This window comes from Herpailurus yagouaroundi, unplaced genomic scaffold (genome assembly GCF_014898765.1).
Source record: "Herpailurus yagouaroundi ecotype Mexico unplaced genomic scaffold, PumYag 195, whole genome shotgun sequence".
In the NCBI taxonomy this organism is placed as follows: Eukaryota; Metazoa; Chordata; class Mammalia; order Carnivora; family Felidae; genus Herpailurus; species Herpailurus yagouaroundi.
This window is the reverse complement of record NW_024412426.1, coordinates 2,109,287-2,125,164: the sequence shown is the minus strand read 5'-3', so window position 1 is coordinate 2,125,164 and position 15,878 is coordinate 2,109,287. Positions and strand designations below refer to the sequence as shown.

The window sequence follows — 15,878 nt, the reverse complement described above, 5'->3', positions numbered from 1 at the left end:
ATCATGGTTCAGAAAAGCCCATCATTTAGCTGGCAGTAGCAGCAAACAAAAGATCACAGCAACAACTTCTAAAAATAATGAAATGATTTTGAAATCACTGCAATAATTTGATAGTTTTTCCTACAACTTATACCCTTTGGTAACTAGTTTTATAATAGATCAATTTTAATTTAGCTAGATAACAAATAAATATATTCAAATTATTTACTCTTGATTCATATATTAGTTTATATTTTCATACCAGTTAAGTACTTTAATATCACCTGAGTCCATATAATGCCCTCACAAATGTACAGCACCCTGAGTTATTTACAGCATAATACAAAACACAAACATGCACAAATCACATCCAGACCTTTTATTAAAAACATAAGCATAGAATGAAAAGAGCTCCTTTGACCAGTGAGAGTCAAGTCAGAATTTTGAAGCAGAAACAGAAAATGCTAGAGAATGTGGTAGAAAAGAAGTCATTTTAAGAAATTATTAAGAACAATCTTATCCATAGGAAAAATGAGAAACAGACTAAATTATCAGCAACGAAAAATTGCTAAATATATACGGTACACCATGTAATAATATGTTGTGCAATTTGTCTATGTGATGTTGTAGAAGCATACACGTTGGCAAAGAAGCTATATTTTTTAGTGGAACAAAAACAGATTACAACACTATGTAAGAAAACCATTTTGATTTAAAAACATATATGCAAATAAAAATGTCTATGAAAGAATACAAAAATAGAAGCAATTGTATTCCCATGATGAGAATATGAGTAATTATTCTTTTTGTCATCTGTAATTTCTGGCTTTCCTATAATGAAGATGTATTACACACATTAAAAACAGCAATAAAGAATTTATTTAGGTGTAAAACTTACATAAAAAGACAGATTTTCTCACAAGACATTATCCAAGGTATTGCAGTGGCGAGCTTCAGGGCGTTAGCTCTGAGGGCAGATGACTTGGACCTGAACCCTGGCTCTCTCATACACCTGCTATGTAACCCTTCACAAGCTACTTACCCCTACGGTACTTCAGTGTCCTGTTTGGAAAATATGGACACCAACAAAACCTGTGTCTTAGGGTAACTGTGAAGATTAAAAGAATTAATTTATGTTAAAGTGCCTACAGTAGCGTCTACTATATAATCATTCATTACATTACAGCTAATGTTATTTATGGAACTGTAATTAACCTGTTATCAATGTAGTAAGTATATAGATTTTCTTTTTTTTTTTTTTTCAACGTTTATTTATTTTTGGGACAGAGAGAGACAGAGCATGAACAGGGGAGGGGCAGAGAGAGAGGGAGACACAGAATCGGAAACAGGCTCCAGGCTCCGAGCCATCAGCCCAGAGCCTGACGCGGGGCTCGAACTCACGGACCGCGAGATCGTGACCTGGCTGAAGTCGGACGATTAACCGACTGCGCCACCCAGGCGCCCCGTAAGTATATAGATTTTCAAACTTCAAAAATATTTTAATCCATCATCTTGAAAACGCTATTCATTATGAAATTTTTTAAAGATTATAAAAGTTTATAAATATTTTCCGCTAGATTGCTGATACTTAATTAAATTTATACTTCCAGGCATTTCCCAAGTTACCACTGACCAAAATCCCTTAATATGTTTTTCCCTTAACTACTAAAACAAGGCACAATGAGTAAAAGATTATGTAAACTGTAAAAGGCAAAAGACTTCATAACTATCTAGACCTTAAATAACTAAGATTAGTTTTAGTTGATGGTATTGTTGAATACCTCAAAGATTTAAATATAACCAAAATTTCTAAGAAAACAATAACGCTTCCCTCTGGGAAGGGGGAAGGGGACAAGATAAGGAAACATTTAACTATCTAACAGGTTAAATTTTTTTTTTCAATGTTTATTTATTTTTGGGACAGAGAGAGACAGAGCATGAATGGGGGAGGGGCAGAGAGAGAGGGAGACACAGAATCGGAAACAGGCTCCAGGCTCTGAGCCATCAGCCCAGAGCCTGACGCGGGGCTCGAACTCACAGACCGCGAGATCGTGACCTGGTTGAAGTCGGACACTTAACCGACTGCGCCACCCAGGCGCCCCTCTAACAGGTTAAATTTTTGAAGGAACATGTATTCATTTATTACTATATAAACTGTTTTAGGTTGCAGCCATAAAAAATTCTGGGAAAAAAAAATACTAAAGTATGAATGGTGGTTGATTCTGAGTTGAACATGAGTGAATGCCATTAACTTCTGTGTATTTACTGTTGATGTTCCTACCAGTCCATCACAAGGTAAGGTGTAGCTTTTTATTGGTTGACTAGTTTATGCCTACTAGAGCCCATATTTACAACACTGAACTATACTTGAGTATCATACTGATGGTGGTATCCTTAATTACTGCTGAGACTGATACAAAGACTTAAAATATTAGATGGGGCTTCTTAAATCTCCTATAATATACTTTATTTTTTTTTAATTTTTTTAATTTTTTTTTTAATGTTTATGTTTATTTTTGAGACAGAGAAAGACAGAGCATGAACGGGGGAGGGGCAGAGAGAGAGGGAGACACAGAATCGGAAGTGGGCTCCAGGCTCTGAGCCATCAGCCCAGAGCCTGACGCGGGGTTCGAACTCACGGACCGCGAGATCGTGACCTGAGCCGAAGTCGGACGCTCAACCGACTGAGCCACCCAGGCACCCCTCCTATAATATACTTTAAAGCAAACGTCTACAGTTAAGATTTTTTTTTAATGTTTATTTATTTATTTTGAGAGAAAGAGATAGAGCACGAGCATGGGAGGGGCAGAGAGAGAGGGGGACAGAGATTCCCAAGCAGGCTCTGCACGGGGCTCGAAGGGGGCTTGAACGCACAAACTGTGAGATCATGACCTGAGCTGAAATCAAGAGTTAGATGTACCCCAATGTTTATAGCAGCACTTTCAACAATAGCCAAATTATGGGAAGAGCCTAAATGTCCATCAACTGATGAATGGATAAAGAAATTGTGCTTTATATACATAATGGAATACTACTTGGCAATGAGAAAGAATGAAATATGGCCTTTTGTAGCAACGTGGGTGGAACTGGAGAGTGTTATGCTAAGTGAAATAAGTCATACAGAGAAAGACAGATACCATATGTTTTCACTCTCATGTGGATCCTGAAAAACTTAACAGAAGACTATGGGGGAGGGGAAGGAAAAAAAAGAGAGGGAGGGAGGCAAACCATAAGAGACTCTTAAAAACTGAGAATAAACTGAGGGTTGATGGGAGGTGAGAGGGAGGGGAAAGTGGGTGATGGGCACTGAGGACGGCACCTGTTGGGATAAGCACTGAGTGTTGTATGGAAACCAATTTGACAACAAATTTCATATTAAAAAAAAAAAAAGAGTTGGACGCTCAACTGACTGGGCCATCCAGGCGCTCCTACAGTTAAGATTTCTGCCAAGACATGAAAACTTTTGCTCTTATCTCAAGGTGACAGGGTGCTAGTTCTAGGTTCCTGTATCCTACATGGAATACTTCCCATGGGAACCAACTCCTAAAATCTTTCCTCTTGCCTAAGTGAATTCTAACAAGAGTCCACCATGGAAAAGTTCTGTAGTATCTGAACCCCTGCTGGCCTTCTTAGAGTAAGGCTAAAGGTAAAGCGACAAGTCACTTATTTCCCCCCCAATCTTTCTGTACTGGGTTTTGAGGATAAGAAGTTTGTACATAAACTCTAGGCCCTTACTGCTCTGTACAGCTTGCAGAAGGTCTGCCCAAGTATTTTGTTAAATACAACAGGCATAATAAGTGCTTCATTTCTGAGTCCAAGACCAAAACCCTGGATCCTTCCCAGTTGTATGGTTCTTTTCCTAGAAGCAATGTCTTCACAAAATTCTCTGAGAACAATGAGACATCATTTTTTTGGAGAAAAAAATAGTTTCTTTATCCTGGTACTAGGTAGGAGAGTACCTGACATGGTATATTATACTGGTAAACACCTGAGCACGGGAATCAAATGAAGGTGTATTTGCACCCCAACTGTTAAAGTAGCTGTAAACTGTAAACTTGGGCATCCTAATGGACCTCTCTAAGCTACTGTTTTTCTAAAACTGGGATACTAGTTACATAATCAGATAAATAAATAAATAAAATGAGGGGCACCTGGGTGGCTCAGTCAGTTAAGCATCTGACTTCAGCCCAGGTCATGATCTCACAGTTCATGAGTTCGAGTCCCACATCGGGTGCATCAGGCTCTCTGCTGTCAGTGTGGAGAGCTCTGTCTCTCTTTCTCTTTCTGCCCCTCCCCCCCAAAATAAACATTAAAAATTAAAAAAAAATTTTTTTAATGTTTTTATTTATTTTTGAGACAGAGAGAGACAGAGCATGAGCAGGGGAGGGGCAGAGAGAGAGGGAGACACAGAATTGGAAGCAGGCTCCAGGCTCTGAGCTGTCAGCACAGAGCCCGACGCAGGGCTCGAACTCAGACTGTGAGATCATGACCTGAGCCGAAGTCGGACGCTCAACCGACTGAGCCACCCAGGCGCCCCTAAAAAAATTATTTAATATTAATAAAATGAAAAAATTCTGTGAGGATAAAATGAAATGTTTCACACAAAGACTTTAGCAGTGTCTGAAGGACAGTAAAAATAAATGTAACAATAGCCACATTTAATCAACATCCCTCTGGCTTGTGGGCTCCTTCGTCCTGAGGCCTATGCACTGTACTGTCCTCCCGAACTCCATCCTGCTCTAAAGCAGTGATGTTTGTCCTTAGGCGGTAGACCTGATAGGCATGTTAGGCACAGTTTTTAGAAGTAGCTTCAAGTTTCTATTATACCTCCTTAAGGAGAATATCTCACATGCCGGAGGACAAATAGAATTGCACCTCCCTCATTAGGGATAGTTTCCTATGAGATCTGCTTCATTGGTAAGCTTGAACGTACAGTGAATATAGATACTCCAGTCAGTTTAAACCGCCCACTGCTGCCCTCAGGTAATAAGATTATTATCAGTCCATTTGTGACTCTATGTCATGCTCCCTAACTGTACTTGAGACTGACTTCCTATAGACTTTGCTAACAGAAGCCTGTAGATAAAAGAGTCAAGTCTACATAAATGCAAGACTGTTATTAGCATTATTCCTCTACCTAGCAGACATACCTCAACCCCTAGCAAGGGACACAGCCTGTATTCAATTTATAGTGCATCTCTTATCTATTTACTTGGTTACTGAACAGTCCTTTTTTAAAAATCTATTTTTAATTGAAGTATAGTTGATGCATAATTTTATATTGTTTCAAGTGTACAATCTAGTGATTTAGCAATTATATTCACTATGAAATGCTTACCACCGTAAGTGTGGTTACCATGTGTCACCACACAAAGTTATTACAATATTTATTGACTATATTCCCTATGCTGTACTTTTCATCCCTGTGACTTATTTATAACTGGAAATCTGTGCTTCTTAATCCCCTTCATCTATTTCATCCATCCCCCTACCCACCTCCCCTCTGATAACCACTAGTTTGTTCTTTATATGTATGAGTCTATTTCTCTTTTTTGTTATTGTCATTTTTTTGTCTGAATAATTCTTTTTAAAAGCATTGACCTGTCGGGGCGCCTGGGTAGCTCAGCTGGTTGATGGTCTGACTTCAGCTCAGGTCATTATCTCACAGTTCATGGGTCTGAACCCCACGTCAGGCTCTGTGCTGACAGCTCAGAGCCTGGAGCCTGCTTCATATTGTGTGTGTGTGTCTCTCTCTCTCTGTCCATTCCCCGCTTGTGCACTCTCTCTCTCTCTCTCTCTCAAAAATAAATAAACATATAAAAATTTTTTAATTAAAAAAAAATAAAAGCATCAACCTATTCTCTGGTTACAGACACTTACAGCTTCAGTTTTGCCACTTGCGAATTTTATGATCTTAGTAAAATCACATGTCTCTGGGTTTCAGTTTTGTAATCAATCAAGGATATTTTTAATGACTACCATTTAATTTCTATCATTCTTGCTAGCTATTACCAGACAAGTATCTCAGACAAAGAAAAAAAAAAGAAATGTGAAGGATCAATATAGATTCACCATGGAAAACATAGAAACTTCAACAATTTATTTTAAGATGGGAAATCCTGAGAAACGTAACAGAAGACCATGGGGGAGAGGAAGGAAAAAAAAAAGAGAGGGAGAGAGCCAAACCATAAGAGACTCTTAAGAAACTGAGAATAAACTGAGGGTTGATGGGAAGTGGGAGGGAGGGGAGGGTGGGTGATGGGCATTGAGGAGGGCACCTGTTGGGAGGAGCACTGGATGTTGTATAGAAACCAATTTGACAATAAATTTCATATTAAAAAAAAAAAGATTGGAAATGTATAAACACAGGTGCTCAGGGCCCTGTGTATGGTGGTACAGTCTGTGCACTGCAAAAAGTTACCTAATGGACGGGGGTGCTGAAATATAGCCTGTATTGGGTTTGCCAAATCTTATAATTGGAGGAAGGGATGCCTTTTTCTTCTTCAATAGGTGCTATCTGATCATGATGTAGTCCCTACTCACAGATGATACCTTTTTCTAACTCCCCCACATAGCAGGCTGTACCTTTATCTAAACTGTACAAAGACATCTCATCGTAGGTCACAGGCAGCCTGCAAAAGTAGCCCTATAAAAGAATTCTATGCTACTGCAAACATAAAAAGATCTCCAAAACACAAGGATGCAGAGGAAGTCTTTAAGATCAATTTCTCTTCAAACTGGCCATGTTTAAAGCTACACACACACAATTCTTCAGAGGAAAAATGAGCATAAATAAAAACTTGAAACCAAACAAAAAGTTCATCAAAGATCTAAGCAATCCATGTAATATATATAACTTTCACTGTTTTAAGACAAACATTTTTGTGACAAAGGCATCTGGAAATACAGACAGAATTTTTTGTTCTTGCCTTCTTCACAAAGATATTGTGAAAATTAACAGAATAATATTTATAAAGCAGCTAAAATGGACTTAAAGTATAAATAATTTATTATTCTTAAGTATTAAATTATTTTAAAATAACATTTAAATAAGATGAACAAATTCAATATGTTTTAATGCCCCTAATTTTGAGATAACATCAAAATTAATAGCGTGAAACTTGAGAAGCAGCTGTAAGAAAAAGAATGACAGATGTATGTATATATATATGGACTATATACCCTAAGAAATAAGTGGTGCTAGAAATTATTTTACATAGCATTTTCAATTAACTCACCAAAAATAACAACATATGATTTTAGTCACAGAGCTATGCCATGATATAGAAATATAGGCTGGTAATCTCTATGGTGAACTAAGAATGAAAAACTATAAATAATAGACATTCTAATAATTTTACATTAAATTATCTTCATATGGGGCACTTGGGTGGTGCAGTCGGTTAAGCGTCCGACTTCAGCCAGGTCACAATCTCGCGGTCCATGAGTTAGAGCCCCGCGTCGGGCTCTGGGCTGATGGCTCAGAGCCTGGAGCCTGTTTCTGATTCTGTGTCTCCCTCTCTCTCTGCCCCTCCCCCGTTCATGCTCTGTCTCTCTCTGTCCCAAAAAAATAAATAAACATTAAAAAAAAAAAATTTAAAAAAATAAATAAATAAATTATCTTCATATAAAATCATCTTTAATAGGCTTCTCCTATCTAATATATAAATGGAAAGTACTAATTAGCATGAATGGGATTTCAGAGGTTGGTCTATCTTACCAACTCTTAAATAAGATATCCCCAACCTATTATTTAACTCTGAAACCTTTTAAGAATAAAACAGGATTATCAGAAAATGCCTTAAATTTTAAGAACACAGTAAAAATAAAATTAAAATTATAAACAAAGGAAACTGGATATTATTTTTTCCTGGAAAAATGTCTTACAGATATCATTCCCTATTGTAGTTGAAAAAAATTGAAGATTAATATGGCCACCTAGAGGAGAAAACATAACAAATACACCATCACATTCTTACTTTTGCTAGAATATCAGTTTATGTTTTAAAGGACTCAACTGAAGAGGTTAATCATGTATGAAAGAGACTGTAGTTGGATACTGCAGTAGCAGGGATGACCTAACAGAAGCTAAAACAACATTCATTTTGCAGTGGACCTGATAAGTATAGTTTTTGTAACTTACCATGTGGCCTTAGGTTAAAAATTACTAAAATCTCTTCTCACTTTTGTAAAATGGGGATAATCTATCTACCACAACTATTTGCAGTGAAGATTAATAGTATGGTGTATACAGAAACTAACAGTGTCAGGTACACAGTTGGAGCTCAATATGGTAGTCCTTAACTATCTGCTCAAAAAATCCTGCACTGTTTTCTCCTAGTCCTACCCAGGCCCTCCTTGACCCTCTCTAATCTTACACATACTTCCAGTACCGGCTGTTCCAAAGCTTCTCTATGAGAAGTAGTCAGTGTTGAGAAATGGACTAATGGTTTCTTACCAGCACTAATGAGGTAATAGTATGTTATGTAAAAAATGTACATTTAAGAATATGTTTCCTCCTACCCTGGAATTCCTTTTAGTTACCTCAACCTACACATCAGTTAATTTTGATCCATATAAACTTCCAGAATAATATGCAGAATGAAAGATCAGAGCAATAAAGGAAAGCATCCATCCCTCAAATCCCACCAAGAGTACTATACTCAGCAGTCCTCTTCGGTGAGCAGCCATGAAGTGAGCAGTACTTCTGCTGAGTCAGCTACGCAGAGGAACCACCACCTGGTGGAGACTCAAAGGTGTATCGGAACCAAATCCCTCTCCTTCCCAAATATATGCCAGAGGAGGGTTTCCATTGTTGGGCTGGAGGGAGAAGGGGAACACTGGTTATAATCCCCTTCAACTACCTCTCTTCCTCAATTCCACAAGTTGAAAAGGAGAGTAGGTGTAAGAGAGTGCAGGCAGCAAATTGTATACTTTCTGACCAGTTATTCTCTCCTCAACAAGATTCAATCTAACTTAACTATTCTAAGCAACTAAAACTTTAATTGAATGTTACTGATCACTTGCTATTGGACAAAGGAGGTTGTATGAATTCTTATCCTCCCCAGTCTATGCACAGCATTCAAAACTCTCCAGACAACATTCTCCTGATTCTCCATTTTATTGCCTTTACTTTCCCTTCTCTATTTAAGTGACATCCTTAATTCTCCTGCTAATGAAAGAAGATGATTCCCTGATCTTTTCTCTCCATATATTCTCCCTCAACAATTAAATCCATTCCCATGGTTTCTATTTTCTTAGTATGTATCATCTGAAAACATCTCTCTCTCCCTAACCTCATTCCTGATTTCAAGCTCCATGGTCATTTCCAACGGCTTAAATACCCTTGTTTCATTATATATATTATATGTAACATATATAATTACACATATATTATATATATAATTAATCATACATATAAAAAAACTTTTATGTCCCACCTCTAACTATTAAGGACTTCATCATTCTCCTAGTCACAATGCTGGCAACCAGTGTCATATTTGTTCTAAATATATTCAGCTCCTAAATCTGATCAATTCTACCTCTATGTCTCTCCTATCCTCTTGTATTTCTATGACCTCTACTGTAATTCAGATTTTTACCATTTTCCACATAGACTACTCCAAAGACCTCCATAATTGGTGTCTTTTTCTAGTCTTCCTGTTGCTAATCTAAGGCACATTCCATTTCATGGGTTCTTTGATGAAAAACGTTCAGTGAGTTCTCACTGGCTAACAAATTAAATACTAACTTTAGGCTGGGAAGCACTCCAGGCTATAGATTTCACCTTTCTTTCCATTTTGTCTCCTACTTCTATCTATCTATCTATCTATCTATCTATCTATCTATCTATCTAACCATCTATCCATCCATCCATCCATCCATCAATCCATGTTGGAGCCAAGTGGACTTTACTCCATACTTTGGGGTTTATGAAGTTCCCCCTATCTAAAATACCTCATCTTTTCACCAACTTTACACCCATTCTTCAAAGTTAAACCCAAATGCCATTTATCTAAAGAACTCTCACACCTTCCCAACAGATATTTTACTCCCTTCCTTAAAACTTTCTGGAATTTTATATGCACTTCTGCATCTTTGTGTGTGGGCATGTTCAGAATTTACTATCACTTAAAATTGCTTTTACCTAAGATCTTGAGCTCTGAAATCTCCCATACCAGTGAAATTTGCCTTTCTTCCCCTACTCCACTGATTCTACCTTGGGCTCAAAGCAATTTTTGACTTTTTAATAAGTAATAATCTATAATACAAAGCTATTCCCCTAATCTATTGCTTTCTTACATTATCACTTGGTCATCTCTCCATCCTAAATCCCCACGACAGCATTTTATTTTATTTTATTTTATTTTTTTAAACGTTTATTTATTTTTGGGACAGAGAGAGACAGAGCATGAATGGGGGAGGGGCAGAGAGAGAGGGAGACACAGAATCAGAAACAGGCTCCAGGCTCTGAGCCATCAGCCCAGAGCCTGACGCGGGGCTCGAACTCACGGACCGCGAGATCGTGACCTGGCTGAAGTCGGACGCTTAACCGACTGCGCCACCCAGGCGCCCCCCCACGACAGCATTTTAACAATAAGGGTACCCATCTCCACTGGGATATTCCAGGCACTTCAGATTCAGCATGATGGAAACTAAATTACCTCCTTCCACACAAACTTACTTCTCTAATACTCTCTAAACTAATTTTAAAAATCTTGATTCTTCACTCACTGCACACATTCAATCATTCAAGATTTACTGAGATCATCCTTAAATCTATGAACTTTGTCCCCAAACTCATTGCCAATAAAGATCTCATCATTATTTATCTATTTATTGTTTGTTTATTTTTTGAGAGAGAGACACACACACACAGTGTGAGCAGGGAGGGGCAGAGAGAGAGGGAGACACAGAATCCAAAGCAGGTTCAGGCTCTGAGCTGTCAGCACAGAGCCTGATGGGGGGCTCGAACTCATGGACCATAAGATCATGACCTAAGCCAAAGTCAGACACTTAACCCACTGAGCCACTCAGGTGCCCCTCATTACTATTTACTTAACTAGTCCTTTCTACCTCAGTAGTCCGACCTCCAATTTGTTTTGTTACAATAATTAAATAATCTTTCTTAAATACATTGATCTAAAAGTGCCGCACTGTCCAGCTTAAAAATCTCCCTGGACTCTAGATTTCCTATAAAACAATAAACTCCCAAGCATGGCATGCGATCGTATTATCTGCCCATTCTCCAAACACAGATCCTAAGTTAAAGACACTAAAATACACTGTCTTCTGCTTTCGTGCAATCACAATTCCATGGTTTTGGAAACAGTTCTTACACAAGTCTAGTTCATCTATTCTGCGAAGTTACATTAGATTTCCCCATATCCCCACCTCCCATCTACAGCACCTTCTTCATTAAAGTAACAGACCTCTTATCACACTATATTACACATATGGCCAATGATCTTCCTCCTCTAGTCTGTGGGCACTTTGAAACAAGCATGTTTTATTCATCTTTATGTCCATGGTATCTAGTATGGCACACAGAAAGTTTTCAACAAATGTTTATGAAATAAATAAATCTAAATTTGGAATGTCTAAAATCAATCCACCCTGGGTATTTTATCAACTAATTTACAGTAGAAATGGTAGAAAAGTGAGATGGCTCCTAAATATATGGATAAAATGAAATGTGAAGGTGACTCCAGGACATTTGTGTCAGTTCTAGAGGTTAGGGCAAGAACAGAAGAGCCACTGAGGTTATGTCCTCTCTTCTCACTGCTTTTCCCCCAGACTATAGAGCCATTTGAGGCTAACAGGACTATAGGACAGAAGCAATCAAGACAGCAGAGAACTGTAGGGAGTGAGGGGGTAGAAGCAGTGAGGAGGAAAAAATAAAAATCCTAAACTGAAGCTGCAGAAAGGTAAGTGTTCAGGGTCATAGACAACAGACGCAGGGCTCCTTCATGACTGCTCACCCTCATCCCCACTACTGTTTTCACTACCCTCAGCTACAAGGACCATTTATTGGTCACTTACCCACAGAGGCCAGAACTGTGCCAAAAAGTATCACACATACCATTTAATGTTCATGACAACCCTATCAGAAAGGTATAATCCACGGTTTAGAGACAATGGAACAAACCTAAAAACAATGAACTATACTGCCCCAAGTTTGTAGCTAGTATGTTAAGTCACAGAATGTGAACAAGGATCAGGTTCAAATCCCATTCTCTTTCGGTTCTACTATGCATGTGATGGGGTAGAAGGGTGTACATATGTTAGGGACTGGCTTTACTGCTTTGCATTACTCAGTTATCTTTGTAAGCACGTGTTGTTGTTGTTTTTTAAGATTATTTATTTTGAGAAAGAGAGAGAGAGAGAACGGGGGCAGGGCAGAGTGAGAGAGAGAGAGAGAGAGAGAGAGAGAGAGAGAGAGAGAGAATCCAAAGCAGGATCGGTACTGTCACCACAGAGCCCAATGTGGGCTCAATCTCACACACCATGAGATCATGACCAGGGCCGAAATCAAGAACTGGATGCTTAACTGACTGAGCTACCCAGGCGCCCCATGTAATCACATGTTTTATTTTCTCTAGTACTAGGAAAGGTATTTTTGAGGGTAGAATCTAATATTTTAATTTATTTCCTAGCATCTCATAATGAGTTTTCTGTATAGTAATCACTCAGTATTTGATTGATTTCTTACTATAAATTGTATACTAGTAGAAATAAAAAGAAGGCACATCAATCATCAGTTAGCATTAAGCCAATTTTACTTTTTTTAAAGATGCTTTAGGCTCTTTGACAACTCTATGCGCTGGGGTAAGACTTTAAGGAATCAGAATAATAGGCTCTTAAACACAAAGCACAGCTATAAAATTAAAGATAGCTTGTGTCTGATATAATAATAAAAATGCCGTCTAAGCTATATTGTTCTTTTTTTTTTATATGAAATTTATTGTCAAATTGGTTTCCATACAACACCCAGTGCTCATCCCAAAAGGTGCCCTCCTCAATACCCATCACCCACCCTCTCCTCCCTCCCACCCCCCATCAACCCTTAGTTTGTTCTCAGTTCTCAACAGTCTCTTATGCTTTGGCTCTCTCCCACTCTAACCTCTTTTTTTTTTTTTTTCCTTCCCCTCCCCCATGGGTTCCTGTTAAGTTTCTCAGGATCCACATAAGAGTGAAACCATATGGTATCTGTCTTTCTCTGTATGGCTTATTTCACTTAGCATCACACTCTCCAGTTCCATCCACGTTGCTACAAAAGGCCATATTTCATTTTTTCTCATTGCCACGTAGTATTCCATTGTGTATATAAACCACAATTTCTTTATCCATTCATCAGTTGATGGACATTTAGGCTATATTGTTCTTTTCCTCATATCTGGGTATAAAGATAAAATTACTAGGAGTAGTCATACATTGTATGAAGCATGTGAGCAACCTACCTAAAATGTGAAAATAAACATGCTTCAATTAATGGCAAGACCTCTTTTATTTCCCTTATAGAAAGATGTAAAAACGTGTTAGAGTGGACGTGTATGTCCTACATAGGTTGAATTTTAAGTCAATGCCAGTACATGAGGCAAAAATCAATTAGAGATAAAATAATCCTCGAAAACCCCTTAAGTTGCTCTTAAGCAAAGTATAGCACAGTACCAGCTCTCAATCAATCCATCTCAGACACTTTTTCCCCCTGCACAGGACAGATCACCACTTCTGCTGTGTGCCACGAGCATCTGGCTCCTGTTTAGGTGCCATACTCAATGAAAGAGCGTGCATTTACACTCCAGGATCATGGCCAGCACTAGGAGATCCTTAGACTCTGTCAGTTCCTCTAACAGGTATCTGGGGACTGATTCCACGTGGCACAAAGCAGATTTGCATCTTCTACCTCACGCTTGCATTGGGAAAAGAGAGACAGAATTACTACGGTCTTTAAATTACTTGGCGTTTTGCTTTTAGGTGTTGTGGGTTTTGGCTTCGGTCCAGAGATCTGGATTTCAATAGATTTACGTTCACGGAAACGTGACTCTGTGAGCCATCTCTTGTTTATCGTGCAGCCACAGATGCCTAGAATTTTAGGCACATATAATCCAATACCACAGTGTATGAGCCAAAAAAAATAAATAAATAAAAGAAGCAACCTATCTTACCTTCATCTATCGATGCCTCACTACTGTAGCCGTCATACTCCGCAGACAGAGGACTGTACTTCTGTCTTGTTTCCCAAGCGTAGTTCTTTTGTCTCGAATCTGCCAACGGAAGTCTGGAATTGTGTGTTCTGGACAAGGCCTCATGGTATTTACCCAGCGCTTCATCTTCACTTTCAGAGGATGAACCGTGCTCATCTTTGTCCATGTAGGAATTATCTATTTGGAGTGACAGGGAGAGCAAATCAAAATTTTAATACCATAAAGTATTATGAATTTGATATATGCACACACACGCACACACATATGTGCACAGATGTTATGTCACATATATCCATATACACACGAATATACATATACATACACAATCTGAATTTTCAGCTTTAGAGAAGTATAACGTTTTCACTTAAGAACCCGAAGCTTTAGGTTTCCATGTTTTTAATAGAAAAAGATCAACCTGTATATTCTAATTATATAATAATGTTTCAGGGATTTTCCAACCAGGTTACAGATAAAGGAAATAACAGAGCCTGCCACCTTACACAACTTTTTTAAAGGGTCAGTTGCACACAAAGAAACTCAGAAGTACTGCTGGTACATATGGGCCTGATTCAAAGAATTCATGTCACAAGAGACACCCTGGTCATTTTGGTCCAAGTTTTCAAAAATGATAATCCTTAGCGCCAGAAGTACAACAGAGAAATGGGCAGATGTATACTATTGGTAGTATTCTCATCGGTACAACGCTCCTAAACGGCAGTTTGGCAATACGTATCCAACTTTTAAATCTGCATAGTCTTTGATTCATTTCTAGGAATTTACCAATTCTATTTCTAAGAACTCTAAGAAAATAACAGGTGAGCAGAGACATGTACTTCAGACAATTCGTTGCACTGTGTTTAACAGCAACAGAAAACAAAAATAAAACATAATCTAAAAGTCCATCCCTGGGCCTCGGTTAAGTACATTATGATAAATCCATACAATGATATACTATGCAGTCACTACAGATTAGGAGGTGAACTCACAAGTACTCACAGGGAAGAATAAATACAACATCACGTTAAGAAAAAAGAGGTTATAAGACAGAAGGCATACCTATGTCTTATTTAAAACATACACACACACAAACTTCTACATGTAATATACACACACACATGCAGTATATGTTAATATGCACATATAAAAATATGTGGAAGGATATACACTGATTTTCTGTGAAAGGTAGAATTACTAAGAAAATTTTACTGAAGTATATTCAAATGCAAATTTCAGGCCACACAAAATTTATATCATTCCTTAAAAAACTAGTTATTACCATTTTTTTAAAGTAAAAATTTTGAAACTGTACTATGTTGGGGTTCATTTAAACTAAGATGCAACCTTCTTAGAATTATAAAACATCTCTGGAAAGACAAAGAGACCACAGCAGGTAGAATTGATTAGGTCAGTCTAGATATTTTTCTCTTTATACTCTGCTCAGATCATCTGTAGTAAAGGAATCAAGGTTTGACATTCAAGTGGGGAGACACAGACTAAGTAATTTAAAATACGATAGAGAGATGGTATGTTTAGAGTCAGAAGTAAGGGAGCTTTGATGTCACTAGTCCAAGTCTTCCTTTTCAGTCAAGACAAAACCATGAATGGCTAAAACTATAAGCACTGTCATATTCTGCACTGGCCAAAATGTTGTCACTAGCCACTAGCCACATGCAGCTATTTAACATAATACAG

At 38.0% G+C, this 15,878-nt stretch overlaps 1 protein-coding gene across 7 annotated transcripts in view; it reads right to left on the bottom strand.

Moving 5' to 3' along the window:
• SYT14 (synaptotagmin 14) overlaps positions 1-15,878 on the bottom strand; it is a 221,638-nt gene that overhangs the window by 132,667 nt on the left and 73,093 nt on the right. For all 7 annotated transcript variants that reach the window (XM_040446356.1, XM_040446357.1, XM_040446359.1 and 4 more), the window contains one exon: positions 14,148-14,363. In XM_040446356.1, the coding sequence (XP_040302290.1) occupies positions 14,148-14,363 (216 nt within the window). The remainder of the gene's footprint in view (positions 1-14,147; positions 14,364-15,878) is intronic.